General features: G+C 38.0%; 1 protein-coding gene across 2 annotated transcripts in view; it reads left to right on the top strand.

The window, feature by feature from the left end:
- Window positions 1–9,279: 9,279 nt before the first annotated feature.
- Window positions 9,280–21,108, top strand: part of LOC307136906 (complement factor B-like) — a 28,985-nt gene continuing 17,156 nt past the window's right edge. For both annotated transcript variants that reach the window (XR_013817855.1, XM_079834265.1), the window contains exons 1-11: window positions 9,280–9,443; window positions 9,703–9,918; window positions 10,378–10,563; window positions 10,853–11,026; window positions 11,164–11,259; window positions 12,121–12,254; window positions 15,002–15,146; window positions 17,203–17,334; window positions 20,024–20,116; window positions 20,300–20,437; window positions 20,834–20,931. Coding sequence is in view for 1 of the 2 variants with exons in the window: in XM_079834265.1 (XP_079690391.1) it covers window positions 9,383–9,443; window positions 9,703–9,918; window positions 10,378–10,563; window positions 10,853–11,026; window positions 11,164–11,259; window positions 12,121–12,254; window positions 15,002–15,146; window positions 17,203–17,334; window positions 20,024–20,116; window positions 20,300–20,437; window positions 20,834–20,931 (1,473 nt within the window). In the remaining variant the exon portion in view is untranslated. The remainder of the gene's footprint in view (window positions 9,444–9,702; window positions 9,919–10,377; window positions 10,564–10,852; window positions 11,027–11,163; window positions 11,260–12,120; window positions 12,255–15,001; window positions 15,147–17,202; window positions 17,335–20,023; window positions 20,117–20,299; window positions 20,438–20,833; window positions 20,932–21,108) is intronic.

Here is a 21,108-nt window from a genome sequence, read left to right as displayed (position 1 = left end):
ATATATATATATATATATATATATATATATATATATATATATATATATAAACAGGATACATAATATTGTATTTTATATTATAAGATTAAGGACTCGGGTGCGCAAGAAAAGTAACCTGCACATGCATTTTATCAGATGACGATGTATTTAGTTCAATAAAACACATGTAGGCTAAGGGATGATAGTGTTGATGATTTACCTTGGATACGAGCGAGAGGGAGCCTGCGGTGTATTCGCGGTTTAGAATGCGCTCTGACGCGGACCACAACAAACGTGCCCAGTGTAAAAACGCTCTGAGACTAAAACTCAAACGGGCATTTTTGCCGCATATCTTGAATTTTATGGACATTCTAACTAAGAAGCACTGAAATGGTTTGGTTAACAACATTCTAACTAATACAGGTTTTGGAACAACACGAGGGTGAGTTACATTAGGTGTTTTTATTTTCTTTTTGGGGGAACTAACCCTTTAACTTATTGCCGGATTATTGGAAGTCTTTTTTATTTGGCCATATACTGTATCACTCTGCAGTCTCTACACGTGAAGTAAAATAATTTTAAGTTCATTTATTTATTTGAAAAGTAATGTAGGGTAGAGTGGGGGAAAACGCCCCCCCGGGGTAAAACGCCCCCCACCTGTTTTTCCCAAAATAACCACTAGAGGGAGTCAAGATATATTTTCACTGTTGCTATGCACTTCGTTGACAACGGGGATAAACAAATCTCCTTGGAGAAGCTGACACCAGCGACGTATTTGAAGAGAAGAGGATTACATGCTAAGTGCTATAATTTTCAGATATTAGTAAACAAGTGTTTAAGAGAATATTGTTCTGCAGGATATCACAGTGATGTATGATAGATGAATAGTGAAGTCTGTAGTTTGAGAGGAAATGTTATTTATAAGGAATATAATTATATCTTAAAAATTAAACATTTTTTTAAAAAGTCATAGCTTGTGGGGTAAAACGCCCCCTACGCTGAGGGGTAAAACGCCCCCCAAAGGGCATAGTTTCTCTCTATCATAATTACTATAATAACATATTAGATTATGTGAATGGCTACTGAATTAAAGTTTATTTATGTATGTATTTATTTATTTGTTTATTTAGTATTTATTTTTTTATTTATGTATTTATTTATTACAACACATTTGTTTGCATGGCTTAGTTATATAAATATAAATGGTAAAATTGCTGCGAATGGCTAATGAATTAATGTTTATTTATGTATATATTTATTTATTTGTTTATTTATTATTACAACATATTTGTTTGCATGGCTTAGTTATATGTATATATATAAATGTTAAAATGGCTGTGAATGGCTAATGAATTAATGTTTATTTATTTATTACAACATATTTGTTGCATGGCTTATATATAAATATAAATGGTAAAAATTTGGATATTTTGGACATTCCTCAAATAAATATTAATATATATACATGTTGATACATTACTTGCCTTTTACTTTGAGAGATTAAAAACTATAGTCTGCTCATTTTGCTGTTGATCTATGAAGCAAACTGGTTGGGAAGAAAGGGGGCATTTTACCCCACCTTGGGGGGCGTTTTACCCCACCGCTGGGGCAAAACGCCCCCTTTGTACAAAAATATTTTCAGTCAAAATACTAATTAATTATGAAGGCTGTGCAATTTTAATATTTGGTGAATAACTCCTGCCATAGTCACTCAAAACCGGGATGGCAATTCAAGTCACATTTATGTTTTGTTTCACTGTAATGTCACATTTTCCTTAAGGGGGGCGTTTTCCCCCACTCTACCCTATCTGTAATATGATCATGCATGCTCAATTTATAAAAGTAAAACTAAACCATTTATTTTACATGTTTTGTAGCCTTCCTGCTCTCTGTTAGCGGACTCTTCGCAAAGTTAGCATGGACATAAAAACAAACATCTAATACTCTAAGCAACACTGGACAATTGGATAAAATAATATTATTTCTCGCTATATGTGAACAAGACTGAAATTACATTATTTTCTGTATCTTTTCTCGGGTATGCCTATCTGTCATATTCGCACATGAATGGTTCTTTCATTGCGTTGGTCATAATTTATCTTTGGCTGCATCTTCCTAATTCGGAATATGATCAAAGACATATGTGTTCAGTTAGAAATTAGAAATTTTGAAAAAATATATATTAACTACAAGTAGGCTAAATGAACCAAATGACTGAATGGAATTCAAAGTCGTCAAGTCAGTAAAATTAATCTACAGTAGCTATCACTGCTGCGTATGGGTAAAGTTACACACAACACAACGTGTAGAGAGCTTATTTTATCTATAATCAAGTGCGTAGCAACCATTATAGCCCGTGTTTTACAACTATTTGAGCGAATGCAGACTGAGTGACGAATCATTCATAAACAGACTACTTGCGTCCCACAGCGAGCAGCCTCCTCATTGCTTCTCTGCATTGGTTATTGGTTATGACACAATAAAGTGCTCTTTTCATCACTCACCGCCACAGCAAAAACCGCACATTGCAACCAGTTTAACCAGTTTTTTGTTTGGTGCGATATGATTCCAAATTTACGGGGGCCAGAAGGGGGGCCAAGCTTGTTGACACAGGGGCACCGGCCCCCCTGGCCACCCCCCTAGAACCGCCACTGCTAGTAGGCTAGTATAGACCTTTTTCGTGTTAAACAAGTTGTTGAAGGAAAGCTGCTCTTAATTTTTTTTTATTGATTATTGCAGTGTTCGTTTAAATTGGAAATGTTTAAAGGCCCACTGAAATCAAAATAAAGTTTTTTAGCTTTTAGTATTATTATCTTAGCCTTAAGGTTATGAATAAGCTGGGCTGCGTTCAGCCCCTACAAAACGTTGCAAAACGTTTTTTAAACGGAAACGGTGCTGCGTTGAACACCCTGTTCTGTTGACACAAGAGTTGTAACTATGGCAGCCGAGAAGGCCATTCTTTGTGTTCTTTTCGAGGAATTTTCGGAGCCTGATGAAATCGATATAAATACGTGTTTAGCCTAATACTGCAAAATACATGCAATCACTTCCCTTGCCATTCAGAATAAATGACAACACCACAATCACATTTATTTAACTTTTTTATCTCCTCGTAATCAATTCTAATTTAAATCATTTTATTTCTAGTTCTTACTTTTTTAATAGCTTGTATTTCTCACTTTATGTCAAGCAATTACCATATATGAAATTTGGTATATAAATAAACTTGCCTTATGTATATATATATATATATATATATATATAAAACTCTTACGACAATCATGTCTTCTAATATCTTCAATTGTTGTGTATACCGAGCTGCAGCGGACACATTTGTAAACATTACTTGGACCCATTGTGTGAGCTGTCTCTTTAATACCGCGTGGTTTATATACATGTTGCTGCTGATTGGACTGACATATTTGACACACCCACCAAACGAGAAAAAAACGCATCTCAAACCCGTTGCACACCGTTACACACCGTTTCCAGGAAACATGACGTTCAACCGGAAACCGTAGCAAAACGTTGCGCACCGGTTTGAGCTTTGAACGTGCCCCTGGTGGCGATATTTTTTTTCCCAGGATGGTAGGGGAAGGTACCGCCTTTTTCGTCTATGATTGCTAGAAGGGCTCTCCTCCGATTGGTTATATATCTCACGTTCATGGCAGGCTGTCAGTCTGTTTTGATCGTCGTTAAACGAAGTCAATCCAACATAGCCTACTAAGAAAAGCGCTATATGTGCGTGTCTTCAGATTTATATTTCAAGTTCACAATTTCATAGCCTGTTTAGATTAGTCTTAGCTGTTTCCTAACCCTAACCTCTCAATACCTGCGCCAAAACCATTTATTACTGGAGCTGTTCTCCCTGTCCGTTGATTTATACCTAATCCTAACCTCAAGATGATACGGTATGATGTTCTCCAAGTTCTGGGACAAGACCCACCCACTTTTTACGATCAATAATATTGGACCCACTCTCTTTTATCGTCTCTAACATTCAGCACATGTCTGTTTACCTACCCCTAATCGATAAACACTTATTATTAAACACATATTAGACGCTTTATTTCCACTTTTCTAATATTTTCTTAATTTGTATTGAAAATAAATGCCTTTCCGATTTGATATGTGATGGGAAAACGGAGAAGATTGATTTCGGCGAAAGCCGGACTCGAACCGCGGGTCGAATTGTGTCAAAACTAGATGCCGTACGTCTTACCCCTACACTACTGTCACTCTCAATGATAAAAAGATTTACGTAATTTTGTCTTTCCGACCTATACGTTTACCAAGTAAAGCGGTATATTTGTACTTAATGTAATTGGCTTCTAACGTTACTCCAGTAAAAAAATTCTGATGACCCACCCACATTTTTTTTGCTTCCGACGCCCATGCACACACACACACACACACACACGCACGCACGCACGCACGCACACACGCACGCACGCACAATAATTACTAGTAATGTTTAACATACAGTTAATGTTGATGCACTAATATTGTGTAATCCTTACCTTGAAATGGCTAACAAATGTTATTTGTTTTGGAAAGAGATTGTTTCTATAGAAGATGGGACGAATCAGTACATTAGCATGACAAAAAACTCTGCTAGCTATTGAAGAAGATGGGACGAATCAACACATTGGCATGACACAGTGGCCCTTAACCACCACATTTCTGTGTGGCTTTAAAGTTACTGTACAGTCAATTTACCCATAGTGTTTGCCTCACCTAGATACACCATGTGAACTTGGAATATAAATCTGACGGTACGCACACGACAGCCTGGCCTGCCATGAACGTGAGATGACGTTTCACGGCCAAATCAAATAACCAATCGGAGGAGAGCCCTTCTAGCCAATCATTGACGAAAAAGGCGGAACCTTCCCCTACCATCCTGGGAAAAAAAATATCGCCCCCTGGTGTGTTCCAAAGTCTCTCACTTCCGGTAAAACGAATCACAGATTTTGATGACATCATCGCAGACTTCACCTTCTCATCAAATCTTCTGTCCAATCAAATGCGCTCTATAATCTGAAGTCCCGCCCCCTGCATTATAAATAGACCCTGAACTGCCTGAAAACGGTCAGTTGTTCACGCATTTGCTATTTTCTACATGGTGAATGGCACAGCGCAATATGCGATAGGAAACGATTCAGAAGGTGTAAATATGCTTTCGGTTGAGGCGAATGAAGTCTGGGTTCACGATAGTTTCACACGCACCGCCGCAGCGCACACACAGTCTAGACCAGAGCCGTTGACTAGAGACACGAGAGCGCAGCGCGGATCATATGCGCGAGTCGGCGCAGACAACAAAACATATCGGACCCATTTAAATGCTGCACAGAATGCTGTATTTCATTTAGTGCACGAGGAATGAACACTAAATGTATAGAGAGTGCATGCAAATCATTGACACGTTTGACAGACTCCAAGGCCAGGTGCAGAGCTGTCTTGAAAGACAGAAGCCTAAGGGAATTGTTTCCCAGGGACTCAAAAGGCTGTTGGGACAAAGCCTCCAGCACCATGGAGAGGTCCCACTCTGGAACTGCTCTACAGGTGACTGGAAGAGAACAGCGAGTGCGCTTCATAAATCTATGAATAAGGGGGTGTTGCCCCACCGTAGCATCCGAAATGACATGCAGCGATAGCCGCTAAATAGACCTTAATAGTAGTGATGGCAAAATGAGGCTTCCTGAACCACTGAGACCTTGCAGCTCATCGCTTCACCAAAAGGTTCATTACCCAAAGCTTCATTAATCATTGCTCACTATAGTGACACCTAGCTACAGTGAAAAGAAATAGCAGACAAATCCATTAATCCTGAGCAGACATTTGTCCATTGCCTGGGTATGAAATAAAATATGTTTCTTTCTCTGTGTCGGACTTTACTTGCACAAAGACAACTGTCAGACCCAGTGTTGATTAATTATTCATAAATTGTTTGGATAGTGACAGTATGAACAACAAAAGTGATGCTGTGTTGAGTGCAGTGATGCCCAGCTTTTTTCTGTAACCATTTACAAAGATGGCAAGTGTATGATGCCTGCTGTTTAAAAATCTCTTCACATTTTAAAAGTCATGTAGTGTATTCCAGCCTTTAATCAAACCATGAGCAACCGGCAACAAATGCAAACAAGGAAACAGAACGAGAAACAGCAACAAACCAAATCAAAATCCAACAGAAACACAGACTACACATGACATACATATTCCTTTCTCTCTCCTTTTGTTAGTCTTTTTCTCTTGAAACCAAGAGTTAAAGCACGTTCCATGAAAATAGGCCACATGTTTATTATTAACAGCAAAGTCAATAACAAATGTATTGTTTGGTTCCAAAGATGAATCTACTGCCTATGTGGGCCATTCTACAGAACTGGTTTAAAGTTGTTTCCCCAGCGGCGTAATATCATTGCTCCGCTGCTCCCATGGTACGGCAGCAAAGTTCCTTGATTATTACGCGGGAATGAGAGAATAGTCCCTAGCCATATCGGTCTAGAAAATCGCAACTTTTCATTTTCCGTCGGTCTTAATACACGATGTAACTATACACATCACAGCATGTAAATAGGAAAATGTTGGTGTCATTTTGTCACGTATTAAGCAGTAGGCTAGCTGGAGCCGTTTACCCCGTCTTTGTGCTAAGCTAGGCTAGCGGTGGGTGCATCAGACAGAGTTATGGCACGCACGGAGATGAGAATGGTATGTATTGTAAGAATCGGTTTTGGTGCTAAGACAAAAGCTGAGATACACACCCCAGCAATAGAACAATAAAAGTCACTAATCTTGAGAGAAGATCTCACAGAAACTGTGTGACACCACCCTGACAAACATTTCTCCCCCCTCCCCATTTTGCCCTCTCCTTGCCCTGTTTTCAAGTCACCAAATGCAGATATACCAGTGACGATGTATCTTGTAAATCTATTGTTTTATCCCTTTCATGTTTGATGTCTTTTTAAAGGTCTCGGTGCGAATGGTAAAATGGTCTCAGTTTCACTGCAGTCACTAGTAGTATTAGAAAGATTGAAAACTAATGAGAATTCAGTTCTCCTTTTGAGGGGTCTCTTCAAAGATATCTGATCCACTCCCCCAAAACCAGGTGGTTGTGTTGCAAATATTTACAACCCTTTTGTTCTAGTTGGAGTATTTAAGCCAGGGTAACCAAGCTTTCAGGGGGAGAAAATTCTGTATCCAGAACCCCCATGTGGTGCTGTGTCAGTGTCTTTGGGGCACACACATACACGACATGTAGACTATGAGCCAGACAAGATGACTCTTTTAAATTATTTTTATATTGCTTTGCAATTGTGTTTTATGTTTTTACGCTGATCAGTTGTGTACCATGGATTCTTGTTTACTTATTTACTTTTCCTGTCTGGCCAAAATAAACTTTCATCTTGATTTATCTTGTATTATTCTGAAATCATTATTCTAGTATGGATCGATGTAGACTCCTTTATTACCGCAAAATCTAGGGTTATGATAGATCACACCGATGACGGCACGACTGAAGCATGGGGCGCAGCGTGGGCGATATTCCGATTTCTGACTATCGCTGGATTGGCAAGTTGCAGTTCGTGAATATTACTAAAATTACACTTTTTGTTGAGTGAGCACGTGCAACCACTTAAAGGTAAAATATTCACTCTGCATCCTCTGACTAATTGCAGAAGTAAACATTTTGTGCCCGTGAACGCGCGTCCAGAAGCGTCTGTTTCTCTGCGATATTGGGTCTCTCGATGAACGAATATGAAAACTAGGAAGATACAAAGAAAATCAACGATCTAAATTAAATCGCAAATAATCTTAAAATCAGCTGATAAACTCTAAACCTAACACACTTTATGGAGTCACATAAAATTGGAGTCAGATAAAAATATTAATGGAGTCAGATTTAAAATGAGAACTTCACCAAAATGCTGAAACGGCTTACATGCAGAATTCCTTTTGACCAAAAAGTTAGCATCCGGTTTTTGGGCTAAATGGATGGAAGTTTACAGTATGGACTTATCTAACTCTGGGGGATACGGTGAATAAGATAAAGTCCCAAAAAGTCGGCTTATTCCTTTAAAGAACAAGCGTGTTTCCAATTGCAACTACAGCTTTAATGGTGCGTTCACATCAGACGCTAATGAAGCGTTAAGTGCAAGTGATTTACATGTTAAGTCAATGCAAAGACGCGAATAGACATTCTGCGGTGCGAATGACGCGATTCACGCAAATTGAGTGTTGAAAAATCTGAACTTTGGCGGATATTCGCGCCACGTTAACCAATCATGAGCTGCTCCGGAGCAGGTTATGTTCAGAGAGTGAGTTGCTATGGCTACTTACATACCCTGAAAGTTAGCTCTGTTTTTGGAACTGAAAGTTGAGGTAATCCGCTTACTTACTCTTCAACATACCCTGGTATGTCACATAACCTGCTTTCTGGAATACCCCCCAGAACTTGTTCTTGATCCAGTCACATTAGTATAGCTTCAGGGAGTCCATGTCAAATGCCGCGATGCAATAACTCAGTCACTTCCATATCAATGCAGCGAATTTGCGTAAATATATGAATGTGAAATCCATGTGGGGAACGAATTCCTCTCGCTACATCCCGATTGCACAATTCTTAGAGGAGATGGAGTTTCGCCCACCGAATTCACCATATGAAGGAGCTTATATATGTATGCTGTGATAGACACATCATATGGCAACCTGTGGTTTCGAAATACTATTGGGTAAACCGGCAGCGAGCGGTATCGCACAGACCAAAACAAAAACAGACATTCCGACACGGAATGCACATTTCAAAGTAGAACTGGCTGTAGCTTTGTTTTTCTGAGAAACAAGTAGGTGAATTTAGCACGTTTCCTACATATCTGCAAGCATATTATGGTATTTTTATGCTTTAGAAAAAAGTGAAAAACTTACATACAGTATCTTAAATATTCATACAGTAAGCTGATGTCAATGTATGAGGCAAGCATTTTAAAGAATATTGTTCTCAAATTGAACCCTCAAGTTTGAACTGCTCTTTGGGCCCTAAAAAAAAAAAAACCAATTATTGTGCTGTTTAACTTTAAAAATAATATTCTGGATTTACCCAACAAATCCGCTGCTTTCTACATCTGTATATTTGATGCAAATAGAATCCATGATAGTTGGCCGACAAGAGACAAGAGATGAACATAATTGTTTTTGTTTACTGACAAGTAAACAAAAACAATCTACTGATGACGGTAATTTTTTTTTCTGTGTACCAGGAAATTGATTCTCTTTATTTGACTTGAGGTTAAACATTGTCTAAACATTGATTAAAATCCACTTGCTGACCTCACTATAAAGATGTTCCCTCCAGTCCATTTGCTTCAGTTTTCTTTTATATCTCAGCTGAAGAATTGTAATAAACAGCATGGAGTGTGAGCAGCGGTTGAATTGGTTAATGCTTGCAATGATATGTCCTCTTATTGCAGGTAAGTCTTTTTGCTTAATCAAGATAAATGCATTCTGAAATGTATATAAAATAAATATTTAAATAGAGACAAAACATCTTTCAGCATGAAAGGAATATATTAAAACAAAGGTAATTTGAAAGACTCTGTGATAGACAGCTAACAAATAATTGTCATCTAATTCTCATCATATATATATATTTATTCCTGGAAATCAAACGACAACAAAGGTTATTTTTTCTTGCGACCTCTTCCAATGATTTGATTGTTTCTACTATAGGTGCGCCATCTTCCATGTCCAAAAGACATGCATCATGTCCTGAGGAGAATCTAAACATTATCGGAGGGAGCTTTGTTCTTTCTAACGGCTATTCAGATGGGAGTTTCCTAAGATACATCTGTCCGAATGGATATTACCCATCGGTTCAGTCACGTCGTTGTCAATATGGACTCTGGACCCCAAAGACTAGCACCAGAAAAACCCCAGAGTGCAAAAGTAAGAAACAAGACAATATCATGTGGGTGAATGTGATTTCACCAAGTAAACGTTCCTGGATCAACATTCCAATCAACCAATCAGATTTGAGGGACACGTTTAGAGTTTATTTCAAGTTTAGACTTAAAACAAGGGTTAGGTGTCTACATCAGAGTTGTTCACCCATCATTTCCCTCTGATTTTAGAGATAAGTTATGGATAGTGTTTGGTTTAGGGGTAGGGATATGGTTAAGAGTAATACTACATTTCTGGACAGGAATGATGTTCAACTTCCAGGATCAACAAAACATGTTGATGCAGGTACATGTTGTACTTGGTGAAATCACGTTCGCTCACATAGTCATTTTGAGTCATTATCATGAACTTAGTTATTTTGAAGCAGAGTAATGTATTTTTTTATTTGAGGCTGCTTTAAAACATCTCTTCTACATTATGTGTTTATCCATGCTTTTATTCTAGAGGTCACATGTCCCAATCCTCGTGTTTTGGAGAATGGAGAGGTGACCCCATATAAATCCAGGTACTATGTAAATGACACAACCACCTACTCATGTCATTCCGATTATAAGTCCCGTGGCTCGGCGGTCCGTGTTTGCAAGCCGAATGGAAAGTGGAATGGAAGCACCCCAATTTGTGGACGTGACTGTGAGTAATTGCCATTATTTTCAGCAGTTTCCATAAACTAATCAGATATAAAAAATGCAAATTGAGGTCCTGGTATAATATCACCTGCAAGTTAAAAACATATACCTATAAAGTCCTTGGGTTTAGCTTAAAAAACTGTGATGTGTATTCTGTTGCGTTTTTATCTGATGTCATGTTAGTTTGACACAGTTCGAGCAGGAAGTTCTCTCCATGCATCTGTAGATCAAATGGGATGTCCACAGATCTTCACTTCCATTAGTCTCTTTTTAAAAAAAATACTTTCTCACAGCTGATCACTGCCCTGATCCTGGCGTTCCCCCTGGTAGCAGTCGAACAGGCCACATGTTTAACATTGACGACAAAGTCAAGTACCGCTGTGACAGTACATTGACCTTGATTGGTTCCAAAGAGCGAGTGTGTCTGGATGGTGGCCAGTGGTCAGGGACAGAGCCACAATGTTACGGTGAGTCTTCTAATATCTACATCGAAGCTCCAAAATGATGTGCCTTGTTTGGACTTGTGTTCGCAAAAATAAGAGCTTTTGTTTATGAAATGTTGCTTTTATTAATAATAATATTGTTGTCTAAATACTAAATACAGCACATTTCACATACGACACCCCAGAGGAAGCATCAGAAGCATTCAGCAGTGCTCTAAAGTCAAATCTAGCAGTTTCTCAACAGGATGAAGGAAAAGGTACCTTTGTGTGACTTAAAGCCTTAATCATATAGGGCTGGGCGATTTTTTGATTCAAATGTAATGTTTTGCTGTGATTGCGTTATTTTAAATCGAAAAATTACGGTTTTTAATAAATATTTCAGCAAGCGTTACATTTAGACATATTGACAATATATGATAACAGTTAATGAATGAATGAGGCATTTATATAGTGCTTTCATATGTACTACTGTACACCCAAAGCGCTTTACAACTATGTCAGGGGTCTCTCCTCAACCAATGCAAAAAGTCCCACACACTATCAACTTGCAATTACGACTGTTTTGGTCTCATACAGCAATCATGACAACTTTGTATCTTTGATAGCTTGAAAAGCTTCAAGCCTTTACTGGTGTTATTTATTGCTATTACTTTTTGGCTAAGAAATATTTAGCATTGCTCTTATTTTATATTATTTCTGAGTATATAGGATATGTTTAAGATACGTTTGTACAATAGTTGCCTTTATATTTCATGCATATTTTCTGCAAAGATATTTAACAAATAGCAAGTCATTTATTTTACATTACACAATGATGATCACTTCAGGTGTGGTGCACTTGGAATATAACTTTTTTAACCAGATGGTTAATAAAGAGAATGTTACCTGAATCATACTGTAGTTAGGTTTTTAAGTTGATTAGTTAAACATAAAAAAATATATAATAATAAATCGTGAATCGGTCAATTATTCTGAAAAAAAAGTAGATTTCTTCTTTTTGCAATATTGCCCAGCCCTAATATATACACAAATGCACGTTTTTCATTGTCATGCTCAGAAAAAGAAAACAATCATATTAACAAATTTAAACATGAATGCCTTGTTCCTTCTTTCTTCAGATCAGCAGGGGAAGAAAATAACTTTGGATGAAGGTGGAAAACTTGATATCTACATTGCCGTGGATGCATCTGACAGCATCAATAAGACAGAATTTAAAAAGGCAAAACAAACCATTAAAATGCTTCTAGACAAGGTATGTCCCCCAGAGCTTGCTGTAGTGAATTTGTAAGTCCACTTATTTAGGCATTGTTTTTAGGCTATTGATGTAGGTAATGAAGATTTCTTAAATTGTTCTAAAAGCAGTAATTTACTTGCTGTTCATTTGGATGTTAAAGGTTCTGGAGAAATGAATCAGTAAAAATACCAATATTTGAATAGGAAGCATTGCCATTGTGATACTTTCAATAGTGAACTTGATTTTTAACCCCACATCCTTGTCGAAAGCCTCCAATATGAGCCTTAAAGGGTTAGTTCACACAAAAATGAAAATTCTGTCATTAATTATTCACCCTAATGTCGTTCCAAACTGGCAAGACTTTCATTCATATTCGGAACACAAATGAAGATTTTTTTTATGAAATCTGAGAGCTTTCTATCCCTCCATAGACAGCTATGCAACTGAAACTTTGACGCTTCAAAAAGTTCATAAAGAGATTGTAAAACTAATCCATATGAATTGAGCCGTTTAGTCAATTTTCTGAAGAGACACGATCGCTTTATATGATGAACTGATCGAATTCAGGCTTTTATTCATCAACTCACACACTGGTTGTGGTAAAATGGAAGCTCAAGCATGTTCGCTTGAAGTGCATGCGAGAACCAATGAGGTTTGTTTTTGCACGTCAAGCAGGTTTGGTTGAGCTTCTTTTTATATTCGCTGATCAATATTTAAATGTAAATAATAGCCTATGTGGCACCAAGAGGTTTTTGTTGTATCATTTTGGACTCATGCTTAAAAGATAGTAACTCAGAACTTCCTAAACTCCTTATAACTCCAACTATGCCACCCTGGGAATTTCACCCAGGGGAACTAATGGTCAAATAGGACACATAGGTTCGGTACCACAAAGATAAAGTAGAGATGAGAAAAAAAAAAAAAAAAAAACCCAATTACTTTATTTATAAAAACACAGTTCCACACACAGTGCAAAATGATGGGAATAGGTCTGACAACAACAACAAAATAATAATAAAGGACAAAAAAAACTAATATTCAATCCACAATCAAAAATATATGTGAAATGGAAGGGAGAAATAACAAAACCACCCAAACTCCACTTCAATACGCACTTCAAACATACACTAATGTATTCACTTCACCACGCACGTGCATTCAGGTGACAAAAGAAAATGGTTTCAAATCACTCAGTGAACAAGGGTACCCATTAGTTTAGAGTGGTTATCACTCCTTCCTAAACAAATCGTTAGACAAAAGGTCTCAATTTTCACAGATTTAAATTAAACACACAAAGTGTGTAAAAACGTAAAATCAATAAACATAAGAAAAATAAATAAAGTTGACCAATTATGTCACAATCTCAAACAAAATACAAAGGAAACAGAATAACCAAAAAATAAATCACATACACTTTCACTCAAATGAGACCATACTCCATCTGCACGTACGCACAAAGCACCATGACGCATGCGCGAGAATATGACGTAGAGCACAGTTCGGGCATCCATGAAATGCACACTTTAGCACCATTTTGAGCACTACGCCAAGACCTAAAGCACAATCAATGTTGAATTCAATAGCTTAGATACAGGTGTCATGAGAAATCGTGTCCTCCTGTGAAATAGTGTCCACTTGGGACCCAACGTGGTAAAAAATGGGAGCAATATCATGCCTAACATATTGTTAATTATATCAATTATAATTGATAAACTAAGTAATAATACCAATACAAAATCATAACCTAGTAATGTACCTATAATGTAAATAATAAAGAATAAAATAAAAACAATAATATACAGAACAGGTGCACAAAATAAATACAACAGGATTTTTTTTTTATTGTATAAACATTAAAGCGGGGCTATGGCTTATAAAATGTAGGGTAAGTGCTACTGTGGTGTATAAACTAAGCTAATCGGGTAGCTGTATGCTATGCTAGAACGTACGCTAACTAAAAAAACATTAAGAACGAGATATGCTTGATTTCACAACTTATAGCTTCGGTTATATACTAGTATATGAAACATATGATTTGCAAGACTTGTAATCAGGCTCTGAACAGATTACCCATTAAAAGTTCTTTTCAGAATCTCCTTCACTAGCCAGGATAGTCTGCATTGTTGCAGCAATCGTTGTATCGAACAATCCTTGCAATCAGCTGGAATGCAAATTGAAGGAGCCAGACAAAAAACGGCGTGGTGACCAGTAGTTCGTTCTTTGTTAAAGGTTTATCTAAATTTGTAGGCTTCTGGTGAGAAGCGAGAAGAGATTTTTGAATGTCATAGTGACGCTGCTTTTAGCTGTTATGCTCCTTGCCTCTGGAATAACCTTCCAGAGGAGGTAAGATGTACTGAAAATATTAATAGTTTTAAATCTAAATTAAAAGCATTTTTTTTTTAGTCTGGCCTAATTTTTCTTAATTTTATATTTGAATCCTTATAAACTTTATCCTTATTCTTGATTTTTAATGGGTCTATTCGTATTTTATTTTTATACTAACTATTGTTTTAATGTTTCTCTCTTGCCTGTAAAGCACTTTGGACTGCATTGATTTGTTTGGAAAAGTGCTATATAAATCAAATTTGCTTTCTTGCTAGCTAAAATCAAGTCTCTCACTAAATTCGATCCTAATGAAAATCCTGTTTCACATTATAGAAGCAAAATGCATGTTATTTCATGTAGACTTACACTTTTTAATTTTTTTGACTGAATAGCTGACAGATGTTGCTTCCAACTGAATTCTTAATGCTCTTTCCCAAAAGATTAGTTATTACCAGGTCTCCCCAAACTATGAGATCCTGATGTTTGCTACGGACGTCCACAAGATAATCTCTATGAGGAACTTTAAAAGTAACATCACAAGCCTATCGCAGGTTTTTGAAGATCTGGATGGATTTCATTATGACAGTAAGTATAGCTCTGCAGCTTATTGTATACACTGATACAGTATGATTTAGAGATGATTATTACAGAAAATGTGCCATGCCAAAATAGAACATTTAAAGCTGGATAGCTAGATAACCTTAAAGACCCCCTGAAATCAAAATGTAAGTTTTTAGCTTTTATTATTAAAGGGTTAGTTCACCCAAAAATGAAAATTCTGTCATTAATTACTCACCCTCATGTCTTTCGACACCCGTAAGACCTCCGTTCATATTCGGAACACAAATGAAGATATTTTTGTTGAAAGCTGATGGTTGAGAAAGGCTTCAGATAGGCCTCCATTGGCATTCAGTACATTTACACTCCCAAGACCCATAAAAGGCACTTAAAACGTCGTTACAAAGTCCATCTCACCACAGTGACTGTTCAATAATTTTACGATGCGACGACTATAGTTTTTGTGCGCAAAAAAAAATCATAATAACACCTTTATCCAACTTGTTCTTGTCCTCCGTGTGTGCCTCCACGACGCATGCGCGAGAATATGACGCAGATCCGGCGTTCGGACACATGACCCAGAAGCGATTTGTTTACAAGCAGAGGAAGACGCGCGTATCTAAGATGTTGAATTCTACATTGATCGTGCTTTAGGTCTCGGCGTAGTTCTCAAAATGGGACTAAAGTGTGCATTTCATGGATTCCCGAACCCCAGCGCTACGTCATATTCTCGCGCATGCGTCGTGGAGGCACACACGGAAGACAAGAACAAGTTGGATAAAGGTGTTATTTTGATTTTCTTTTGCGCACAAAAACTATTTTCGTCGCATCGTAAAATTATTGTAGAGTCACTGTGGTGAGATGGACTTTGTAACAACGTTTTAAATGCCTTTTCTGGGTCTTGGGAGTGTAAATGTACTGAATGCCAATGGAGGCCTATCTTAAGCCTTTCTCAGCCATCAGCTTTCAACAAAATTATCTTCATTTGTGTTCCGAATATGGTCTTACGGGTGTCGAACGACATGAGGGTGAGTAATTAATGACAGAATTTTCATTTTTGGGTGAACTAACCCTTTAATATGTTAGCCTCAAGGTTATGAATAATCTAGTGTGTTCCAAAACAATGACAAAATTCTAATTTAAGAGATATAAGCATTCAAAATGTACAGTCTCTCACTTCTGCTAAAATGGATCACAAATTTTTATGACATCACCGCGGACTTCAGCTTCTCATCACCAATCAAATGCTCTCTAGAATCTGAAGCGCCCCACCCCCTAAATAGACGCTGAAGCTGCGTCTGAAATCGGTCACTTGTTCACACATTTACTGAATGGTGAATGGCACATAGTGCACACTATATTGGGGATAGGGAACGATTCAGACAGCGTAAATGTGCTTTCAGTTAAAACGAATGAAGTCTGGTTTCATATTAAATGCTATTGGCTGTTTTTAAAAAGGGGAGGAGCTGCCTGATATGTCCCGCCCTGTCTCAGGGGAAATTACGTCAGCAAATTGAATAATGCTGCACGTTTCAAGGCACTTCAGTGGGCCTTTAAGTAACAGATGCCTTAAACAAGTTGTTGCCAATAACCTGATAGCTTTCAGCAAAACAGTGCTTCCCACAGATTTGAAATATACTTTTTGCATATTCAGCAATGAACAAATATTTTCCTCGAGCTAGTCTAGACCAGGGATGAACACTTTCAGTCCTGGAAGGCCACTGTTCTGCAGAGTTTAGCTCCAACCCTAATCATACACAACTGCCTGTAGCCTTCTAGTAATTCTGGTTCTGGTGTGCTTGATTAGGGTTGGAGTAAAACTCTGCAGAACAGTGGCCCTCCAGGATTGGAAAGGCCCACCCCAGGTCTAGACTAGCTCGAGGAAAATATTTGTTCATTGCTGTCCAATACAGAGTAAAAAAACTAAGCAAATCGTATATTCTTAAAAAAAAAAAAAAAAAATATTCATGTTACAATTTAAATTAATTTTCATTTAGATTTAATGTTGTCATTTGCTTTTAGAATCAGAAAATGTTTCTCATTAACTTGCTGATTGTATTTGTTTATGGTGTTTTTGTAACAGATAAAAGTGATAAAACAGGTACCAATATCGCAAAACTCTATTTAACAATTCTTGAAAGTATGAAAATAGAGGAGATCAAAGATCGAGTTGGCTTCCTTGAGACCCAACACATCGTCATTGTGTTCACTGATGGTATTTACATACATCTATTCCATTCCATTTTACTATTCTAACTACACACATGTATGTATGTATGTATGTATGTATGTATGTATGTATGTATACTGTATATACCGGGTTGAGTTTAGGGTTAGTGTTAAAGAGATAGTTCACCCAAAAATGAAAATTCTGTCATTAATTACTCACCCTCATGTGGTTCCAAACCATAACACCTTTGTTCATCTTCAGAACACAAATGAAGATATGTTTGATGAAATATGAGAGCTTTCTATCCCTCCATAGACAGCTACACCATGTACTCGGTTACTCACGTAACCTCGGTTCCCTGAGAGAGGGAACGAGTATTGCGTATGGGACAAGCTCCTTTTCTCGAGAATATGAAGCAAAAACTTTATTCTATATAGTATCTATGTAAAGCCCAGTGCAGCTGCACAGCCGATAGAACAACGCAAGCTGCGCGCTGATTGGCTGTGCTGCGGCATCTGCAGGAACAATAATGTACATGTAGGCCGGATAGAATGGAGCCATATGATTATAGAAACTATGACTGGACATAGTCGGGCCTTATAGTTATGTAGTATAAACACAAATGCTTGTGAACAGTTTATATGTGTAGAATGGGATAAGACTGGAAGTAAATTGGGTCTAATAATGAATGGCAATACCTATTAAATGGAGAGAATCCCAGCTTGTAAACGGGGACTTCCAGTTTATAAAAACCTGATAAAAGTGGACGGAGAGGCCCAGCCTGCCGCCGCACAGATATCTTCCAGAGGTATGCCACATGACCATGCCCACGACGAGGCCATGCCTCTGGTGGAATGGGCTTTGATGCCTATAGGGCAAACGATACCTTTAGACTTATAAGCCAGTAAGATAGCGTCTACTTTCCAATGTGACCGTCTTTGCTTCGTGACAGCGCAAACTTTAGTGCGGCCAATAAAGCACACAAAGAGCTGTTCCGACTGCCTGGAAGGGGCGGAAAGCTCTAGATATAGTCTTAGTGCTCTAACTGGGCAAAGCAGATTCGCGTCTTTTTCGTCCTGTGACGCGGGCAGGGCCAATAGTGAAATGACCTGTGCCCTGAAGGGAGTGGAAAGCACTTTAGGAATATAACAAGCCTCCTGGCCCCTTTAAGAAAGCGCACAATAAGCTTGCTTTTCCCCAGTGATTGTCCCGAGACCTGAACATGATATGCTGCTATGGCGGCAACATACACCTTGAGCGTGGAGGGGGAACGACCCGCGTCCATTAGCTCTTGAAGGAAGGTGAGCACTTCTGCCACCTCGCACAAGTGTGCATCGAGGTTTCGTGCTGTACACCAGTTAGAGAATACCGACCATTTCAGTGCATAGAGCCACCTGGTTGCGGGGGCTCTGGCTTCAGAAATAGTATTCAGAACGCTTTCAGAGAGGTCCCCGGGTATCCGTTGATGGGCCATACATGAAGGGCCCATAATTTGGGACGGGGATGCCAGATTTTCCCTCTCGCCTGCGTGAGGAGCTCTCTCCTCAGCGGAATCGGCCATGGGTCTGTGTCTGACATCTGAGTCAGTTCGGAGACCCATATTCGTTTTTTCCAAAGCTGAGCTATTAATAGCACTGTGGATTCGGTTTCCCTGATCTTTTTGATGTAAAGTTTACTGTAAAGTGTAAAGTTTGACCACAGTCTAGTTGACTGCAATATTTACATCTCCAGGCAGCCACCTGAACCAAGGGAACTGGGAGAATGTAAGGAAGTCCGGGTGGTATGGAAGCCATTTTACAATGCCGTTATACTCTAGTCTAGACCAAGAGCGTGTGTGCAGACGAGCGTGTTTGACCACAGGCTAGTTGACTGCAATATTTACTTCTCCAGTCACCTGAACCAAGGAAACTGGGAGAATATAAGGAAGTCCATGATGGTAATCCAGCCGCGGTGGGATTTATGAGTGATTTTGTGGCGCTGAATTAACATTGCTTATGCAGGGGTGCACACTGTGTAGTGGACACATTGCCTACAGTGTTGAACCTCTCCAGCCGACTGAATAGAGGGGACTGGGAGAAGTGATAGAGTGAAAAAGGCGCAGGTCTTGGCAGCCATATTACGACACCGTTATGCTCTAGACAGAGAGCGCGTACTATGACATAAGTTGCTTAATGTAACACTGCCTTCCGTGTTCAATTTATGGAAAAAGTGTTGAAAGGTCCTCGAGCAACCAGGTACGCTCGTCATGACGTCAAGTACGCATCTTGAGTTTCACTTTCAACATTCAACACTTTTCCACGGAAGGCGGTCGGTCGAAAGTTTACTTCATAAAGTTTTAAATATGGATATTTTTCTTACACAAACACGTCGATTCGCTTCCGAAGGCCTTTATTAACACCCCGGAGGCACGTGGAGCATGTTATTTGACGGACAGATGCACTTTTTATGGACTTCAAAAACAGAGTAACTATTACTGCAATTATAATGCTTGGATTAGCCTGGACTTTTGTAATATGACTCCGATTTTATTTGTCTGAAAAAAGAATGTCATATACACCTAGGATGACTTGAGGGTGAGTAAATTATGGGCTAATTTTCATTTTTGGGTGAACTATGCCTTTAAGGGATGGGATATACAGTTTGTACAGTATAAAAATCATTATGTCTATGGAATTGTAAATTAGAGATCAACTTTGAAGCAAATATTCACCATAATTGTTCTCATCTTCCATAGGTCATGCAAACATGGGGGGGGATCCCAAACCTAAAGTGGACCAGATCAAACATCTTGTCACCAAAAATGATCCGAAGCGAGAAAAGAAACTTGGTAAGCAATGAATTTTATTAATCATAATTATAAAATGAAATATTTAGGACTAATAGTATTTTCAAAATTGTCTTAAATTTACAAGCAGTATCATCAGGACAGGCAAAAACTGCACATATTGATTTGCACATATTGGATTTATTATTGATTTCATATTGATTTGAATGTGTCCTCTTTTTCCAGATCTTTATGTGTTTGGAATTGGAGGTGATGTAAATAAACATGACATTAATGGCTTGGTGTCACAGAGGGAAAAAGAAACATATTTCTTTAAGCTTCTAAACTTGGATGAGGTGCAGAAGATGTTTGACGACATGATTGGTACTGTAGCTTTTAAGAATAGATTTAATATAGATATACATTTTTAGGTATAATATTTATAGATATACATTTCCTTCATGCTTCTGTTCAATTCAAACATAGTGCCTTTAGATATGTCATAGCAGGTTTGACTTCATTGACAGAAAATGTCATTAATTCTCAAGTGTGTGTATATGTCAGAGGAGAATGCATTTCTTTGAATATGTAGAATGGACAATGAGATTTTCTTCAAGATTTGTACTTTTGTGTTCCATGAAGGAGAGAAAGTCATACAGGTTTGCAACTGCATGGAGGTGAATGAATGTTGACAGAATAAATGGACTTATGGACTTAAGGAACCTCTGGTTCTTATCATGAAATGAGTGATTGTTCGTATGTACCTGCTTCCTTACACAGATGAGAGCACCAGTGTAGGATTGTGTGGGATTCATCAAAACTATGACGAAAATAATAAACGACGTGCATATCCCTGGTTGGCACAGATTCATGTTGCTGTGAGCATAACCTTTTTTATCATATGTTTATTTTTGATAGATAGATAGATAGATAGATAGATAGATAGATAGATAGATAGATAGATAGATAGATAGATAGATAGATAGATAGATAGATAGATAGATAGATAGATAGATAGATAGATAGATAGATAGATAGATAGATAGATAGATAGA

Source organism: Gobio gobio (genome assembly GCF_949357685.1).
Source record: "Gobio gobio genome assembly, chromosome: 14".
Lineage (NCBI taxonomy): Eukaryota > Metazoa > Chordata > Actinopteri > Cypriniformes > Gobionidae > Gobio > Gobio gobio.
The sequence above is the reverse complement of the archived record's forward strand: the minus strand, read 5'-3'. Positions and strand labels throughout refer to the sequence as shown.